This window comes from Anopheles ziemanni, chromosome 2 (genome assembly GCF_943734765.1).
Source record: "Anopheles ziemanni chromosome 2, idAnoZiCoDA_A2_x.2, whole genome shotgun sequence".
In the NCBI taxonomy this organism is placed as follows: Eukaryota; Metazoa; Arthropoda; class Insecta; order Diptera; family Culicidae; genus Anopheles; species Anopheles ziemanni.
The window spans coordinates 61,761,377-61,780,924 of NC_080705.1; the positions used below are offsets into that span (position 1 = coordinate 61,761,377).

The 19,548-nt window shown below is 44.7% G+C and overlaps 1 protein-coding gene across 1 annotated transcript; it reads left to right on the plus strand.

Annotated features, from left to right (window-relative positions):
- Positions 1 to 1,872: 1,872 nt before the first annotated feature.
- Positions 1,873 to 16,979, plus strand: LOC131294021 (uncharacterized). Its single transcript, XM_058322069.1, has 6 exons — positions 1,873 to 1,909; positions 2,465 to 2,616; positions 14,349 to 14,449; positions 14,530 to 14,647; positions 14,737 to 14,870; positions 14,939 to 16,979. The coding sequence occupies exons 1-6, from the start codon at positions 1,873 to 1,875 to the stop codon at positions 16,977 to 16,979; spliced, it is 2,583 nt and encodes an 860-aa protein (XP_058178052.1).
- Positions 16,980 to 19,548: the final 2,569 nt, after the last annotated feature.

Below are 19,548 nucleotides of genomic sequence, written 5' to 3' on the forward strand. Positions count from 1 at the left end.
TGGCCTTTGTGATACGAGTGGTTCGCCTACCAGAAAAGACACGAAGCTCCACTATCCAAACCGTGCGTAGGAACAAAACCATCCACATCGGGAGCCTTCGTGAATGGCGTGCGGAATCGCTGCTGCCGACTTCCAACCGGCAATAAGCTTCCGTGCACAACAGTTCAAGCGTTGGTCGTTTTGTTCCGAACGGTTCCTTGTCCGGCTGCACGGGCTGTCAATTTAATGACCGGTTAAAAGGTGAGACTTGCCATAGTCGCAGACCACAAAGAACCCCACCCGCTACCACACCCGGTTCTTTCAGGGGGGAGGAAAAAAAGCTACACTGTAAATCATCACAGAATTGCTTACGGACGGTGGCTTTTCATAAGGCTCTTAGTGGAGATTGCAGGGAAGGCGCAAGGTTGTCCTCCCCAGCGCTCAATGTGCGCTCTTTGGTGCTTGGAATCACTTCCGCATTGCGCGGTATTTGTCAGCTGCCAGTTAGACCTGGAACGATGCAAATTGCTCCGTAGTTGGGTCAAAAATCTACGTCAAAACTATCCCACGGCTTCTATCGGTGTTTGATGGGAATGATTTGGTCACATCCACTTCCGCGTGGTAAATGTGTTTTAAAGCTTGCATACCTTAAAGGAACGGAACGCCGAAAGCATAGAAGAGAAATCGGTTTAATTGAGAACTATACTGTTTACTGAACGTTGATACTGATTTAGGAACGAATTAATTAGTTTTCTTCTCTTAAAATCTGTAAGATATCCACAATATGTTGTAGAACAAAAATTTTTATATAGTTTAGGTCACAACTATAAAATAAAAGTTTCGCAAAGTGCGCATCCTGAAACGATGCAAAATATTTGATTTCAAAAATGTTATTACATTGTACAAGAAATTGTGTGAACTATTCAATAATATTTTTTTAACTGTGTGAAAAGGTCAACATATTGTCATGTTTTAAAATACACAGTCAGTATGTTTTACAACAGTATTATTATATGTTTGCATGTTTCATTGAAACTCACTAATTATGTTGCTACAGCAAATGCCGAAACGGTTGACGGCATCTCCGTTCGAACGTTTTCCCATTAATCTTCACCTTTGGTGGCATTGAACGATCCGATGTGCTCGTGCACCTAAAGTACCCTTTTCCACGCAAACACTCACACGGCGCAGTGTTGTTAGATGTTGTTAGATGCTGTTGCCGTCACGTCGCCTAACGAAACTGCATGGCCATGTCTTTATCAGCGAAGCCTCGATCATGCCAAAGATCCATCCATCTTGCGATTAAAAAAGGCAACGAAAAGAAAAACCACAAATGAAGACACGCGTGATTGAGGTTACGAATGGCGGGAAGGGCGGCTGGGGGTGGAGTGGCGACCGGCGAAAACGGAGTGCCGTCGTTTTGCTGTGTGTATCGGTGTTTCTTGGTTATCTCGTCCGGTTATCGGACGCGGATAGGCGCGAACCCCGCCATCGGCCGGTCGATCTGCGGCCGGAGTCGGGCCCGGAGGTTTGCCGCTCTCTTGCCACATGGCGCGTGTTTCGTTGCGCTTAATGTGCGCCGCATTGTGTGTACACTTCGCCCCTTTCTCGCGCGCGTCAAGGTCAGCACGGGGCGGTGAACGGTGGTGCAACGATATGTTGCAGAAGTCACTGGAAGCCGCACCAAACCAGCACCGCTGGCCTCCGAAAAGAACGGTCGTAGCACGAGCTGGGTTCGTGTTCGCGTTGGTTCGATTTATTCAAGTCGTGTGTGCGTTTCTTCTTCTCTCTTTAACCATTTCATTTGGCCTTTGCTGCTTTTTATCTTATCAAATCAAACTAATTGCTCTTGTTAATGTTTTATGTTCATACTCTTTCGTTGCAGGAAAAACTATGAAAAAGATACGACGATGGCTGTTACTATTTGCTGGTAAGCATTACTCTTTGTTATCATGTTTGAACGAAGTCGAACATTTATGTGTTCTAGGATCTTTAGGTTAAATAGCAAACAACAATTAACAACGCAATTAAGAAATGGAATGATTTTGTTATCAATTTTATGTTTGTAAATATTGTAATTTAATAAAGAAGAAGCTGATTTTGTAATTAACCTGTTGGCAAGTCTTCCATCAATCCAAGAATTACATTTATTCCAAAAACTACTTTTAAAATATTGGAGCATGGTATCTTACTTGCTTCAAAATATGTACCAGGTTGAACAAAATACATCAACCGGGGAATAAGTGATGAACCTGAAATTAGATTTTTTATGGTGGAATTTGAAATTCATGTATGTTTTCCACTTTACTTCTTAATGTTGAAAGGAATTGTTGTTGATTAGAATTAACTATTATCGAAGAAATTGTGTACATTATATTAATTTGAGGCGAATTTGAGTTGGCCATTAGGTGTCATTTTCTGTGTGAGAGAACTATCCAGTTTAATTCCTTCACTATTGTTAATTATTTTCATTTCCTCATTGCAGTCATAATAGCACTGATGGTGCGAGTGGACGGTTTGAAGGCGACGTCGCTGATCTTCGGCCGCGGTCCGGCCTCCACGACGACGACCACCACCACGAGCACTACCACCGCAGCCACCTCGACCACGGAAGAATCTGTCGAAGCGGAAGATGAGGTGAGTAGACGAGTCACATTTTACTCCAGTTTCATTGTGCCCAGCCAAAGTTTACCAGTTTGACAAGAGTGATGTCTAAAACCATGGGAATGTCGGAAGTTTTACTGTAATTTTCCCACCATCGTTACCTTCGTAAAGGTAGTTTCAGCTAGACCAATCCATCCAGCGGTTGTGGCCCAGTTTGTGCCGCTCAGTTTATGTAACACAATTCGATGGCGCGGCCCACAACTGCGGAAGCCCTCGGCACGGCCATGGCGTGCGGCCAAAATGGCGCGGGTGCATTATGGCTGTGAGGTGTGAGTTATGATGCCATGTACAAAACGGTTCCATGCCAGCTGGATGGAGGGCTTCTGTTTTGAGAATTTGTGTCTTGGCTACGGCCGGCGAGCTAACGAGGCGGAATAGAAGGCATCAATGGTGAATGTACGGCGCACGAGGCCTTTCCCTTTCGTCGAGTGCGCACCGAGACGCCGGCGAGTGTTAGCAAGCAGTAAGCCTCCGATTATTGCCCTCCCCCCGGGTGGGCTGGCCTATCCAGAGACTTTTCCTTTTCTCACTTCCCCATTGTCCTCGATTTGAAAACCCGGCAACCTACAGCCACGGCGCACTAAACCAGGGGGCGAAAAAAGGTCGCTTGCCAACGTTCGGTGGGACCCTCCGAACTCTGTCCGCCTTGCTCCGCGCGAAGGAAAGAAGTTGAAAACCCGCTTCTTTCTCGACGAATGTGTGTCCCGAAAAATGACATTTCGTAGGCTGCGCCATCGAACCGTGTGTGTTTATGCGCACGTGTGACGTAAGATTGCATACATCGACGTAAACCGGCTTTTGGGACCGGCCAGCTTTCCGGTTCCATGCAATAACTGAAGCTCCGAACTGAACCATTGAGAAGTCGGATATTTTGAGTTACCTTTTAAGCCACCAGATGCTTCCAATCTAACTTGCCAAGGCAATAGTTAATTAAGTGGACCATCAACATTTCCTAGATCGTGTTTCGATCAGCGCACGATCATGCAGCATCGAGCCCAACCGTTAACCTACTGAGCCCGTGTCATCCTCACAGTTTTATATCTTTTACGCGCGCGTGTCGCTCGGTAAGGCCCTCACCTGTATGATGTAACGAGCGAACCCACGAAGCCGATGGCTTTTGTCACGCAAATATAAACTGGGTGGAACCACCTCGGCGAAAGCTGTCAATCTCTGGGCACGGTGGGCTCTGGGAGTCTCCGTCTCCGACATGACCTGTCTGCGCGGTGCCATTTTCATTCATCATCACCTTTGCCCAGTCGGAAACCGGTCGGTGATGAATCGAAAAATAAAAATAAAACATGATCCAGGAGGGCAACAACTTGAACAGAAATAAACACATCAGTCAAGAAAGTTGGCAGGATGAGCAAATAAAGTTCAACAGAATCCCTCATCGATAGCCATTCAAAACAAAAAAAAAAAAAAAAACGGTGGCCATTTTTGTTCAAGATTTCTTTTGTTTTCCATTTTGTTCCCTCTTGCTCCGCATCCTCGTAGCCAAACCGGAAGGGCTCCGAACCCTTTAGGTTAGTAGGGTGCATTCGAAAATGGATGAAAATGCTTACGCTATCATTCAAATGGGCGCTGGGCGTGTGCGTGTTTGTGTGTGTACAAGTTATGTGGTAAAACATGGAAAGGGCCCGAACATGTGATGGACGAAAATTGCCCCCGAACGGGAGCGTGCGTGTGTCGCTCGGGGCGTCTTTCGGTGCTCTTAAGTGACTAAATTCGACTCAAGGTCGACCGGTTCCGATTACGTACGCGTGACTGCGGGGAGATGATTCTGCTGCTGGCGTAGTCGGCCGTGAAGTATGGATGATTATCACATCAATCAGCGTCTGCGTTCAACTTTATATTCATCGGAAACGGTGGAGGCGATGATTGGTCTTTCGTTGGGACGTTATAGTTTAATTTGGGTTATTTTTGATTCGCTTGATTTACTCTGAGTTTAAATATAAAATAACGCAATTTATCAAGGAAGAGAAGGCGTTATTGTATGAGGTAAATAAGTAGGATGGATGATTTAAGGATCTCCATTTAAGAATCAAGCAGTTGATTAGATGTTCTCCTACGACTCCCAAGTTCAATGAAGTGTATGGACCTACAAGGCTAAGAAAGAAGCGTGGGATCTTCAAAGCTAAGAAAATAATATGTCTTACTACGAACTTTTGACGTGGTTCAAGTGATAACCGTAATATCCACTATAGTTTTATGTAGCATCTTGTCGGCAAGTATTTTTCTCATCGTTTTTAGTTTTTAATGCATGTAGTTAATTTTTTAAATATTAATACTTGACATGCCTTGAAATACGCAAAATTTAGGGCAACATATGATGATTTTGAACATTCAGTTATTGAAACAGTACTTCTTTTAAATGCTGCGCTCTTTGCAGTGCTAAACATGAAAATTTTAAATTACTTTTGCCATGGCAAAAAAAAAAATTTATGTAAACAAACAAGCGTCATGTTTGGGAACTGACGGACAAAAAATATGTTTGGTAAAAAAAGACTGAATACAATATTTGCACATAATATTTATCTTGACATTCGCAATTGGAATGACTCACACTGTTTACTCCGCGCACCGAGTACGGCCGGATTGCGTAACGCGATAATTAACACCATGCGCACTTATCTAATGTCACGGCTGTGTAAGAATCTTGAGCCAAACCGCGACCAACGGTGCCAATGCCAACCGTACTTCGGTTTTGCACGAATTGGGTCATCGAATCAGGTGCCCGAAAAAAGTGAAACCAATGCACCCACCCCACCCGACCCGCAAACCCCTTCCTCCCCCTGTGGTCTCTAATCGAGCGCTAATTAGGCACGCAAACCAAGCTAAATCCAACCGAACCAGGACAAACGAAGCGCACCTGTATGCTCCTTGGTGGTTCCGTGTCCGCGGGGATGTCCTTCGGGTGATCACAGCCTCTAATACCACAACCACCACTACCGCGGAATACGGTAACCCCCGCGTCGCTGCTAACGATTGGATCGAGTTCTGCAAAAGTGCCGTTTACCGTTTCAATCAACCTGTACTTCTACTGGCCACTTACGCTCGTTACAAGTGCTTGTGCAAGCAGTGCATTATGGAAGTGCACCTTCACTGAACCCAAGTGGTTCATATGGTGGAAATCTACTGGCACTTTTCAGCACTAAACTGTGGTTTTAGTTAGCCATGGTTTATTTTTCTTTAATTGGAAACCAAATGAAATCGCGGAATGGCAAAGGCGTAATGTCTCGCTGTGAGCTTTTTATGTAATGATTAAAAAAAACACGTCTGCGTTATGCGCACTACTTGGGCCTAGCTAATATGTGTTAAAAATAGTAGGGACTGATTCTTTTCAAATATGCTAGAAGCCTTTCAATGTCTTTTTCCTGTTCATGCATAATCTTTTGCCCTAAATTATTCGAAATATTTATAATTAAGAATAACAATGTTTTCACTTTTTTAAGTAGCTTTTTTCATTAATTTCGTATAATTGTTTTGTGCCTTGGTATCCATATTACGAATTATTCGTTAGCCATGAGGAACAGGATTTTATAATTTATTTATTTTGCGCGACGTGAAGGTCAACCTCGGCAGTTGGGGCATGTTTATTGAATGTATGTTTGCAAACTGCTCATGTTTGCGAAATATTTTCCCTCACTACTTCTCGTTACCTTTAAGCGACCATCATTCTTGCGTTAGACAAAACAAAAATAGTGTTATTTAGCGTACATGAGGATGCGCACCATTACTGAGCCCGCTTGCGGTGGAGCGTGGATTATTCGTAGATAATTTATTCGAATGTCAACAGGCAACGTTCACCAGAGGCAGCGTTAGGCAAGGCCAGACGCCATCAAAGGTGACCGGCTGCGAGTGAACGGTGCGGCGGAAAATTTGACCAAAACGCAGGAAGGCAGCCTTCGGATGGGCGTAGGAAAAACGAGAAATGTCAAACGCGGTATGATCTTTCGGTCGGTTTCGTATGTTGGCTCGACCGTTGCCGTTGCAAGTCATGTTGCGATGCCATTACCGCGGACCAGAGCCCCATATGGAGCGATACGGTGCCCTGGGCAACGATTGATCGGTCGCAACTTGCGCAACAGTCAGAATTATGCGCAAACAACGAGCGAGGCATCACCGTGTCCAGCGGAGCGATAAAGCGTCCAAAGCAGGAAGAAGGAAACCTTTCCAAAGGCTGATGGGTTTGCTTGGCAAAGTGGCTCACAAACATACAGACACACACACGCACAAATATACGAGGTGTTGCGCGTTCCTAGACCTGTCCAGCGCGTCGAAGTTGATCGGTAATTAAATGGGCCCGCTCGATAGCTGCCATCATCGCGCAGTTCGGACATCGTGGCTCCTAATGGCTCCAGTACGAAGTGCTTCGCCGCGAATGGATGGAAACATTATTTACCACTCATAACCACCCTTCATCCCTCCCACGGCCGTTGACAGGCGGACGCCTGGGACGGCAGGGTAAAGCCAAACAAATGTCGATTGTAGCATTACTTAACCTTTCAAACAAAATCTTACCGATCACGAGGAACCGATCCTGGTTGCCGTTTGAAACCCTCTGGCCCTCTCTTCTTTCCTCTCCTCTATCTATACCTTTCTCTTCCTCTACACCAGAGTTCGGATCGATGTCACTAAGAGGGGGGGGGGGGGGGGGTTTGCCAGACGATCCGATGATGCGATTTTAGGAGCACGGTTCACTAACCCCGCACGCTCGACAATGCGCCGGGTAATGACATAATTAAGATGCAAATGCCGTCCCCGGGGGTTTCTCCGCCGCGGGAGCTTGTCCGGTTCTTGATGCGTTACTGCCGTTACATGTTTGCTGCTTCCTTTGCTCCTGCCGCGAGATAATCTTGGGCCCGCCGTTGACCAAAGTAGCGACCGTGGGCATTTCCAGAGCTGACGTGCTCACCTTCTACCATTTTTTCCCGCTTAGAAGCCGACTCAGACAGGAATGGAGAGCGAATGTGAATCATGTTTTTACTAACCTTTCGCGGATTCGTACCTACGGGGAACAGGTTCTTTTTCTAAACAGAGTTCTTTCGTATTTAAACTCTTAATCTAAGATCCAGGGGTATTATAAGTACTATCGATTAATTAATGTCGTTTTTCTGTAGATTATATTGTGAATTTTATCTTCAAATCTATTTAATTTTATTTATCTTCCGGACAAAATAAGTACCAACGTCTACAGTAGCTTTTTTTTTAAATAACTGCATATTTGGTAATATTACTATAAACAGTAAATTCATAAGAATAATCTTTATCACATTCTTAAAATGGGGTTTTCACATTTACATTTCATATAACAGATATGCACAATTTCAAAGAAAAACTGTGAAACACAAAAAAATGCAACACATTCGAACAAATATTGTTTTTTTCTTGTTGACGCCCTGAATGAAAACACGGCCAACAAACCTTGGAACGGTTGGCTCCAAATAAAAAAATTACCAGGCTTGTGAAGTTTATCTAAATCTATCTATCTACGTTTACAAGTTACGAATAGAATTAGTGCTTTAATTCTATTCGTAACTTGTAAACGTCAGTAAACCTTGTAAATTAGTTGTTTAAAAGTTAAAAATAACTAGGTTTGTGATCAAAATCATTTGCTTGTGGGTCCACTTTATATAATTTCCATTGTATTTACATATACTAGTTTTTGTGTAGTATGAACAGTATAAAGAACAGTAATTAATATGGAACATGAATTGCTAATTTTGTTATAATGTTCGTTAGGAACAACGATTCGATAAATAAAAAATCGTCGTTTTAAAAGATAAAAATAATGTTGGCTCTAATACTTCCATTTTTCCTATTAACTTAGAAAATATAATAAGAATAAAATTTCTGTCAATAATGTTTCCGCAAATCGGCCGCAAATGGTTCGAAACCTTGAAATAACACGGAACGTTCTACCCACGGTCGGTTGCACCGTGTTGAAAGCTAACCAATTTTGCTAAAATAACTAAGAAAACCCCCAGGCCGCAGGCTATTTCGTAAACGCACGCTGCAGTTTCGTGTTCTTATTGTCTATTGTAAGAAGAGATCGTGTGGCTTTTCTTTTTTTTCTAGACCGTTGCAAAATGTTCCTTCCATTCCGTACGCTCTTTCCATGCGGTTTCATTCTATTCGACCTTTTGGTGCTGCAAAAAAAAAAAAAATGAATAAAGGGCACCTTACGTTTCTTGTGTGGATGCATTTGAAAATGGTGCTGCCAATTTGTCAAGACTTTTGCGTGGTTTCGCGGTTTTTCGCACCAATCTCCGATTGCTGCCGTACGAGTGTTGTATCTGTTCGCTTCGTGAACGATTAAGATTCAAACCGTTTCTCGTTGGGGTCGGTAGAATTTGGCGCATAACGTATGCGTGGGATCAGATAAAGCGGTGGCGCTCTTTTGATTCCGTCAAAAAAATGCGGCCCGAAATGGATACTAAAGATCATTCTAAAGACACGCGAGATCGTTCTAGGGAAACCAAAAACCCCATTCCATGAGTTCACTATACCGACACCAACGGGCGGTCTCACGGTGCGTTTCACCTTTAATACTTGTTCCTCCCAAATGTCAGTCCATCTTTCTTCCCAGGCGCTGCTGATTAGCGTCTTGTTTGGAGCTTGATTGCAGCCATCGACTCACTTGCACAGTTTAGTGATAGAGGGCTCTCGTTGGAGGGCGGGGTCTGCAGTAGCGATAGCCGATCGCTCGGAGGCCACACATTGGAAAAGGGCTACCGCTTGCGTGACTAATGGTGTCGTTGACACACTTTTCCCGTATCGGTTGTCGGGCAGTGGTCGCCTGGGAGGACGGGAGGACAAGGGAGGAGAACAGCCCCGATCAGTTGCATATGTTGTGACCCGTAATGGTGCGGCGTGTTTGCGGAGGCGTGCGCATATCGGCTGTCGCCAGCCGTTAACCTTAACCCATAATGCCGACTTACGAAACCCCACGGCTCGGAAAGATTGGATTTCGCCGAAGATTGAACGGCTCGGTCTGGTCGCACGCCCTCTGCCGGCAACCGTCACGTACCGGGGTTGTCACGATCGGGAACTAACGGAACAGGAGCTACCGTTGATTATTTATTTACCCCGTGTGTGTGTGTGTTTCCACGGGAAGGCGAGGTTGGCGAGCAGTGTTGCGATATGGTTGACTAACATGGGTCGGTTCCGATGGGAAATTGTATGCACGGTAAAATGGTCGGCCGGATCGTGTGTTGCCTTTTAAGGCGTGTCGTGTCCATTGCAGGACGCATGACCCACGAAGCTGCATTCGAAGTGGCAACCGACTCTTAATCGCTACAATGTTGCCGCCCGTTGCAGACATCGGACACCGGAAGTCACAGAAAGCCTAAGTAAAATATAAGTCATATCGTTTTGCTCCCCCAACGGGAAGTCTCGTTAAATAGGTGTTTGGTTTCGCAAGACATTCCTCGGGTAAAGGGGTATAAACGAACGAACTTGATCTTGAATTATGTTGGAAAGGACTGGGTACGTTCGGTCACAAGGTCATGTATCCATATGGAACAAATTTAACTCTGAAGCGACAAAAGTTTTATTCGTAATTTAGTTTGACATAAACGCTTATTTCCGTGTTGAGACACCATATTCTCTATCCCCCATAATTATTTCGAAAATTAAAGTGGTGTTATACACGGGTATTTTGCTGCAGTGTCATTTTTTCTGTAACAAGCCTTGCATAGTTGAAACTGATTTTTTCGTGCAAGATGTATTTGCATTGAACATCATTTGTGAGAAAATGTGTGCAAAAACCGGATGCAAATAAAATAAATATAAAAAACCCTTTACCAATTTAAGAAGATTTAAAATAAATCTAAATAAACTACAAAAAGCGGAGTACAACCATTGATGATAAAATTAAAATTAACTGTTAAACTAGCAGAGAATAAGGTTGATTAAAATATTTTTTTGTTTTTAATAAAATTTGGTAAATTAAACTTTTTTCCATAAACAAATAATCTTCAATAAAAACAACTATCACAAAAAAATAATTTTTTGCTAAAATATGGTAATTTCGATTTCGAACCACTTATTTTTATTTGTTAACGGCTAACACTCTTTATAAATAATGGTGAGAAAATGGAAATGTGCACTAATTGGCGATATACAAACTGGTGCCAAAGTGGTGTCTAAGTCAAAATAAATTAAAGCTTCTCATTAGGTATTATGAATCATTTTGCGAGTATTTTAACTTTGAAGCGGTTTTTATCATAGAAATCAGCGTTGGACACATATTTCAACGAGTGTGTGCCATAAAAAATAAGAGAAGAAAATAATGTCCAAAAAGTGCTTCATGCTAACTGTTTGACCCCACATCCGGATTAATTCCAAAAATGTCAACGATGGCCAAGAAATACAGAAAGTGTGTTACGCCTACGCAGACCTCGCAAGCATCCATTCGTTACGTTCAATGAATACACATCGAAGGCAGTGCGTAGTTAGTTTTATTTAATTCGAATTACAGAACACACACACGCACACACTAGCTACATAATTCGTCCTGTGTGGTGACTACAAAAAATATCGGTTCGGTGTGGTGACTCACCGGAATCGGTCGTTTAGTAGGAAAAACGAAAAGCAACCAAACCAGTCACAGACCAAGGAAGTGGAAACTTTCAACGGAGCTACCCGGCTGAATGCTGATGAGTGCGCAATGAAATAATAAATGAAAACGACCGTTATTGAAAATGGCGATCGATCATGCGAATCGATCCTACCATTGGAATCGGCCGACCTAAAGCGGAAGCATCGCGGGGAGTACAGTTAGCGATCGCACGACAAAACCTCCAAGCGTACGAAAACCGGCCAGGCGGCTCCAAAACGGTAACGTTGTTTCGGTTGGCGTGGAGGGAACGTGCTTGGGGCGACTTAAATCGTGGCGCTTGCGTTTTGAGCTAATTTCTCTCGATTTATTACAAAATCCATTCCGCACCGGCTCGGAATGGTAATGAGCGACGTTGGCCACCCGGTGCCATGCGTTTTGTACCAGCTTTCGTCATTTGTCCACTGGAAATTGGGCGGATGATGAACGGAATAGTGAAAAACAGCAAAAAACCAACAACGACAACTGCTCGAAAGTCATGATCAACTTAGATAATAATAATAATTTCACACGGTTAGATAATTTCACCGTGGTTGTGATTGGAATTTTATATTTTCCATGGCTTCACTGTTTGGGAATGTTAATTGAATGAAAATTCTTTCGTAAAAATATACAACGGGTGGATCGTCTGCATAAATCGGTTCCAATTGTGGTCAAATTACGCTCTGAATTTGCTCTGAAAGTTGCTGATCGTGGTTGCTGAACAGTTGTTGAACAAATTGATTAAAATTTGTCACGCAATCAAGGCACTTTGTTGGTTTGTGAGTGGTTTATGCTCATCGACTTATTGCACAACCCGTTGTATATAATTACCTTACCTTTCGAGGCATCACGTTTATCATCTTAACTTTTATTTATTTATGGTGTGTAGCACTACAATCTGCTTAGCACCGAAATATTAGCTAAAAATCATGTTTGGAAATAACTTATTCTTCTAATAATAAATAATCTTAACGAGTAATTTATTCCCTTTTATGTTTGTTAGTAAAGACTAACCAAATTATTGCGATCGTTTTTCATTGGCGTGTTAAATTAAGTTTTAATTGTTGTTCAATTGTTTATCGGCAAGAAATCGCTGGCCTCTCGGGCGTTATGTAACAGTAAATGTCAAATAGTTTCCAGTTCCGAAGCTTGTTTCGTTTCTTCTGGGCTATTCTGGAACAGAAACAAATTCAAATATTTCCAAGTCCAAAGCGTCTTCGGAAAGAAAAACTCACAAAGCAGCATACTCAATGAGTGCCGCGTTACGAAATAGTTCATCAACCGATGCCGCAAACTGCTGCAGACGGACGTCGGATAATTCTTAACATCGACCTCATCTTCGTCCATCACAATCATTTTCCGCCCCTACCTGCGACCGTCGGCAGTTCCGTCTCTAATTAGTTTGGCCTGCGGCAAACGAGAGAAAGATGCCCTCGAGGGGAGGCTGAAGAAAGCGCTCGTAATAATAATAACATGATAAAAGCCCGAGACAAACACACACACACAAACTCAGCGATCCAAACATGCTTCGAGAAGCGGAAGAAAATCATCGTGCCCCAGCATGAAAAATTGGCATTGGCATTCGGCGATGGGAAACCGATTGCGAGCGATTCGGGAACCGGGTTTCGGACGTTGGGTTGGGGGGGGTTGCACACTAAAACATTAGAAAGAGACCCCACTCTTAACGTCCGCTTTCCTCGGAGTGCAAGAGAAATTTCGCTTTTCATTTTTCATCGACAATGAAGCTGATCGCTATCCACCTGATTTTCAGCGTTTGATGGTTTTTCGCCATTTTTCATCCTCATCATTGCCGTTGTGTGTGTGTGAGTATTTTTTAAAGCGTGCGTATTGGCAGAGAGATGTATTTTTGGTTTCTCAATTCCAGTTTCTCCCCTCCTCTCTTCCTTCGTTGTGTGAATTTGAATGGCCGGTGCATTTAAATTACCCGTTTGTTCGGATTACGTATTTGGCAAAACGTGCCACAGGGTTGGGTGAGGCCGCACGAGTCGCGTGCGCAAGAGATGGTTTTGGTTTGTGGCAGATGCGCCACTAAATAATAATGCGAATCTGTGGCAAGCAAAAAACCGACAAAGCACAAAACAAAACACCAAACAAAACAATGCCGAACGGAAGTGCGAAACTACCCCTTCCCGAGTGCGGCTCGATCGCTTCCGGTGGCTTTTCTTCACGTCTCGAACGGAAATTGACGTTTGTCGTGTGCGAGTGGGGTGAGGTGATCATTTTCGAGCACCCGAAACAACATGATGGACGGATCGGGCCGATAGTTGTGTTTTGCGGCAGATGAGAGAAAGAGCGTCGATTATAGCATGTTTTCATTTTGAACAATTTACATTACAATCCATTATACACGTATCGGAAATATGATTACATAAGATGGGAGAATTATTTTTATCTCTCAAAGTTAATCGTTAATAATGCAATGGATCTTCTAAGTTATCAACCAATGTCGTAATCTAACAGGACTATAAATAAATAAGTAACTAAATAAATAAATAAAAAAGTTGAAAAATAAAGTAAGAAAGGAACAACAAATAAGTGTATAAACATTCGACAATTTTTGTTTAAATTGTTTTAAAAATGATATTCGCCATTTTAGAAATTTGTTCTTTCATAAAACAATGTTCTTCATTTGTTACCAAAAGATTACTTTGATTGAGATTGTTAGAAACAGTTCTCGTTACTAACGCTTGCTGTCAATTCGGCTCAGAAAAGGGAATCTGCTATTTTCCCAAAGTGGCAAAAAAAGATAAATAAGCAAAAAGATCTGGTCGGAGAAGATCATCCTTCTCGGAGAAGATGTCTTCTGGATCAGGTGAGGGCAGGCTAAGTTTGAGCTGTCTGAATAAAAAAACTTATACTGTCAAAAACTTTTTGTACTTAAACTTGAAGAATCATGTCAATAACTTTTTGTTTGACTTATTGAAATCTTTTTGTTCCATCTTATTTTATTTTATGTTTGAATTCCAGTAGAGATCGATAATTTTGGTGGCAATATGTTGGCACTATTTTCCTTTTATATGCCACAGTAAAAGTTATTCCCCACATGGATTAATTTCCTATTTATGTTTACTGCCCCCACCAGCCCGTCGATCAAGGAGAGGATGGGGTCACCAAGGCGCCACTCACCGGCATTCCGCAGATCGATTATGTTTGGGATCCAAATTTACCACGAGAGCTCCGGGGGTAAGTGCTGATGCGGACTTACCGTCCACTTTTCAGGTGAATTTAAAATAAAATGGCCATTACAATGTTTCTCCCCCCAGGGCCAACTTATCCAATTATCCCTTCCTGGACTCGGTACCGGCGGAGGAAGACATCGGTTTCACCTGCGATCCGAAGCTGCACGATGGTTTCTACGCTTCGATCAAGTACAACTGTCAGGTACGAGCGGGTGGCCGGAAGTGATGGTTGGAGCCGACGGCTTGGAGATGATTGTTTATAATTCCGCTGTTGATTCCGTCCACTTTCAGCTGTACCATCACTGCATCCACGGCATACGGTACGATTTCCTGTGCGCCAACTACACGGCCTTCGACCAGAAGACCTTCATCTGCCATTTCGCGTCGGAAGTGGACTGCAAGAACTCGCCCAAGTACTGGTTCAGGTGAGTTTTGGTGAGAATGGTTGGAGAGAACTAGAACTCGACGCGACTGACGCGATGTTTGATTGCAGGAACGAGCCGTTGTATAAGGCGACCACAACTACGACGGTGAAGCCGCCACCGACGACGTCAACCACGGCCGCCCCGACAACGGTCCCGTCGCGGCCGAAGCCACTGCGAAAACCGGTCCGTAGGAGGCGTCCACAGGTGGACTATTACTACTACGACGATGACTACGAGGAGGACTACTACGAAGAGCGCAACAGGCGGCGTAAGAATCGTCCACGCAATCGACGCCCGGTCTACGACGACTACGAGGAGGACGAGCGGTTCGACCGGGTGCGACCGATGACGGCCGATCGCTACCGGGAGCGAGAACGCGATCGCGACGACGAGGAGGACGAATACGAGGATCGCCGACCGTACCGGATGAAGACACGCACCCGTAATGGCGAGCGACGTCCAGCGATGGCGGCGGTGGGGGCCTTGGAAGACGATCGTCGTTACTACGACGACCGTCGGCGTCGCCCACTGGCGGACGAACGCCGTCGCCCGGCTGTTATCGACGAGGAAGAGAAGCGGCCGGTGATGGGAAGCGAAAGGAGACGAGTGCCGGCTGGTGATCGGGAGCGACGTCCTTCGAGTGATCGACGTTCGGTCGGTGGGGCTGGAGACGATCGTCGATCGTTTTCGGGTGACGCGGAAAGCCGCCGGGGTTCGGTGGTGGAAGCCGATCGGAAGCCACTGAAGCGCCCGCTGTACGACGATCGGCGTTATGTGGACGACGAAGAGGACGATTACGATGCGCCTGCGTACGCGGGTCGGCGAGGCTCGGACAAGGGGCGCCAACAGGCGCAACAGAACGATGTCGTCACGGTGAAACCGTCCGGGTCCAGTATCTACGATCGTCCGCGAGCTGCACCACGTATCAATCGGCCAGTTCCACTGAACGAAAAGAGCAAATACGCGTACGGCACCTCGGACGGCCCGGGTGGCCCGAAAACGTCCACGACCGCCGCACCGTCCGATCCGGAGTACTACGACGAGTACGAAGACGAGGAAGCGGCACGTCCCCGTGAGCCGGTCGCCGAAAAGGGTCGCAAAGGGGGACAGACGAGTGGCGGCGAAGCTGCGGAAAAGCCACCGCGTCCGAGCGCCTCATCCGATGTGGTGTACTACGATGATGTGATCGTCGCCAAGGATGATCTCCCGTTCCGTCCGGTGGCGGGTAACGTCCGCAAGCCGGAGGGAACCGAGCGCGTCAACAGCCGGGACAACTCCGAGCTGGCAAACGCCAACGGCAACCGGTACACCGATAAGGGCCGGGGTGCCACCAAACATCAGGCCACTGCGCAGCAGCTTCGGGCATTCTCCAACGCCAAGACGACAACCGCTGCCCCGGTCGTGGTGGACGATGTGGAAGAAGACATCGACGATGAGTACGACGTTCCGGCATCGCGTCCTTCCGTCATTGCCCGGCCGGCCGCCAATCTGTACGCCAACTTCAAGAACAAAAAGCAGCAACAGCCGCCACAGTCGACCAACACGGACACCGTTAGCGCTCGCACGCCGGTTCGGTCCACCAAGCGGCCCTTTCTTCCGAGCCGCGGTGGCAATCCCTACCTAGCTCGGGGGCTTCAACCCGTAGGAGTGGCTAAGCAGCCGTCAAAAACGGCCGCCCCGGAGCAACCGGAGAAACCGGCGCCGTTCCGTATCGATGTCGACAGCTCGACAACAACAACCACGCCGGGGTCGACGGTGGGCAATCGGCGCAATCAGCAGACGACATCGCAGCAGCCCGAGGTGGTCAACGTAAAAACCCTCGACCAGCTGTACGACGACGAGTTCGACGTGACGCTCAACGATGCGCTCAATCCGACGCTCAAACCGCTGACGCGCAGTGCGCCCCAGAACTTCTTCCGTAACCGGTACGTGCACCAGCCGGACGCCGAGTTTGTGCCGTTCGAGCCGAGCTACGCACCGTCCGAGTTCCGCCGGACGGCCGTCCGGCCACCGCCGGTCCTCTACCATCCGGCGCCGGCCGCCGTTGCCATCAACACGTCGCCCCAGCATCGGCAAAGGTACGATGCGTACGCGGCCTACGAGTACTAAACGCGAAGGAGTTCATGGGCTTCTGCTCAACCTGTGGCCAGCAGTCCAGCTGATTTCTATATCCCACTCTTTGTCTCCATCTCTACCTCTATCTCTTTGTTTCCCTCTTTCCCCGTTTCTCCACCCCACCAAAACCCATCGTTTCTTATTTTAAAAGGTCCACGAAGCGAAAGATTGCTTGAAGGCGAACGTGCGCGCGAGGCAACACGGACGGATGGACCCACTGAACGCAGAGAACTAATTTATTTTGAATACCTATCGACAGGCGAAAAAAGACGTAGAGGCAAAACAAACAAGAATGAAGAGAGAATCGGCGCGTTTCCACAGCAAAACGGAGATGGTTCGGGGCAAAACAGAAAAAATGTCATGTAGAAAAACAGAAGAAACAAAAGAAGAAAAAAAGAATGATGTGAAGACTTTCGTAGGGCGGAAGATAAAGGAATTTGTAAATACTATAGCACGAAGCGGTGCACGCATGTAAAGAAGGAAGGGCTTCTCCGCTTCTCCGCGATGGAAAGGATGCGCGAATACTCAACCCATAGATGCAAACGTGATACAAACCGAACACTATCAGTACGGAAAGGCGGTAAAGGAACGAACGTGATGGAATGCAGCACTTTCACGTTTGGAGGTGAAACAAAAACATAATAAAAATAAAACTAAAGCATGCAATCATTTACGTGGAACACAAAATGTGAGAATTAAAGTTGTAAAAAAGTAAGGAGGATAACAAATGACGGGCACAGAAAAGAAACCTAAAGGAAAACATATTACATTAATGGAAAGCATGGAAAAACTGCTTATGCTTAGTGAAGCAAGTGTACTCAAAATTTAACTTTTTCTTCAATGTTGAGAAAAGCAACACCGCACACCCACTAGCAATGTAAACGACAAATGTAAGACGTGTATGTAGATGAGGAAGAAAATAAAATTTTCTTTTATAATTTCACGTTTCTTTTATAATTTGTACTGGCCGAAATTTTTTTTTTGTATAGTATGTATTTTAATGAGTTTTCCATGATCCGCAAATTCTAAAAAGCGTATGTATTACTTAAAAGTTTTCGTTTATCTCTATGACTTTTGGTACACGAATAAAAACCCCATTTGGTAAAAAAGTGAGTAGAAATTTGTGAATTTTAATGAAAAATTGTCGAGTGTGAAAGAAATTGTGAAACTGTTACACAATGTGCAAAAAAACGAACCGCTGTTTGCATCGATATTTATAAAACACTCAATAAGTTTGCGTTTTGCGTAGATGATCCTTATTCGAAATAAACATGATTCGGATGGCTTACCGTTACACACGCAAAAGAGAAATGAAAATGGGTTTCTAGGGTTGGTTTATTTTTATCACAGATTTATTTTATTACCAAAAATGCATTTGAAAAAAGAACAGAAATTTGATATTAGATTACCTTCACGTTGCGCTCTTTTTCAAGCTGTTTTGTTCTTGTAATGATTTCATGCCTTTTTGTTTTTCCTGCTGGCCTAATTTTAGGAGATTGTTTGCAAGTCGAGCGTGGTGTCGCAACCATTTCAAAAATCTACGGCAACATTTCCATTCTTCCCTTTTGGCGGAATGTAGAATTACGAGTGTGGTAATGTACAGTAAAGTAGTAAGATTACGCGCTGGCTTTCATGTTCACTTTGCGTTCACTTATGACTTTTCAACCCCCCTTTCAATAGCTATGAAATCTAAAACCAATAGGCAATTTAAATTCAACAGTAAGCCATGACGCCACGCAGCCTGAACCAGAGTTCCGGGCTTCTTGCCGGTGTTTCGGTCCGGTTGCCGGGTTTGCGATATCGTTAGCGGACAATTTAGGAATGTGTGTTTTTCTGGCCGTTAAGAATGTAATTTTGTTTAAAAGATTGTTTTACCCATTTGTTCTCCCTTTTGCCTCTTCTAATAATAGGATGTTTTGCTATCCACGTTCAAACGTATGGTTCATTGCGTGGATGAGAGGAAAACAAATCAACGTTCCAATTCAGAAGTACCTCGATTAGTTCTTTTACTCCTAATATTTTGTTAATTTTATCTCGTAGCAGCGCAGCGCAGCAACAATTTTCCTGCGCGTTTGCCGATTTGCTGCAAGCTACTCCAAAAACTGCGTCGATTTCGATTGAAAAAGGTTTCGCTTAAATTCAAGTTAGCTTTAATATGTATAAGCATTAGCTACTGCACTTGGTGTGTCTGTGTATGTGTATGTGTGTGTGTGTGTGTGTAACTGGATGCAGTTAATTGGCGTATGATAACACGTTGAATGTGTTTCGTAAACGATGGATAAGCAGTAGAAAACGTTACCCCCGAAGCTCTCGATTTGTACGCCATCGGTAAAGGGTGGGGGTGAGGGAAATTCAATCTGCATTCTTGTATCATACACGGTAACTTTTGCATCTGCGTTCCAATGAGCATCGTACCCTAACCGACTGTGAAAGTATTGACCAATTAAAAAGCATTAATATTTTCGAAAAATGGCATAGCAATGTACGCGCAGTTTTCCGATCGTTTGTTACGTAGACTGTTCTTGCATTTCTAACTTTCGCTTATGATTGAGTATGCAGATTC

Excerpts from the sequence above, each read along its gene's own strand:
- LOC131294021 (XM_058322069.1), top strand. The coding sequence starts at position 1,873 with ATGAAAAAGATACGACGATGGCTGTTACTATTTGCTG. Across the intron at positions 2,617-14,348 it reads CTGTCGAAGCGGAAGATGAG|CCCGTCGATCAAGGAGAGGA; the intron begins GTGAGTAGACGA and ends TGCCCCCACCAG. Across the intron at positions 14,871-14,938 it reads TCGCCCAAGTACTGGTTCAG|GAACGAGCCGTTGTATAAGG; the intron begins GTGAGTTTTGGT and ends GTTTGATTGCAG.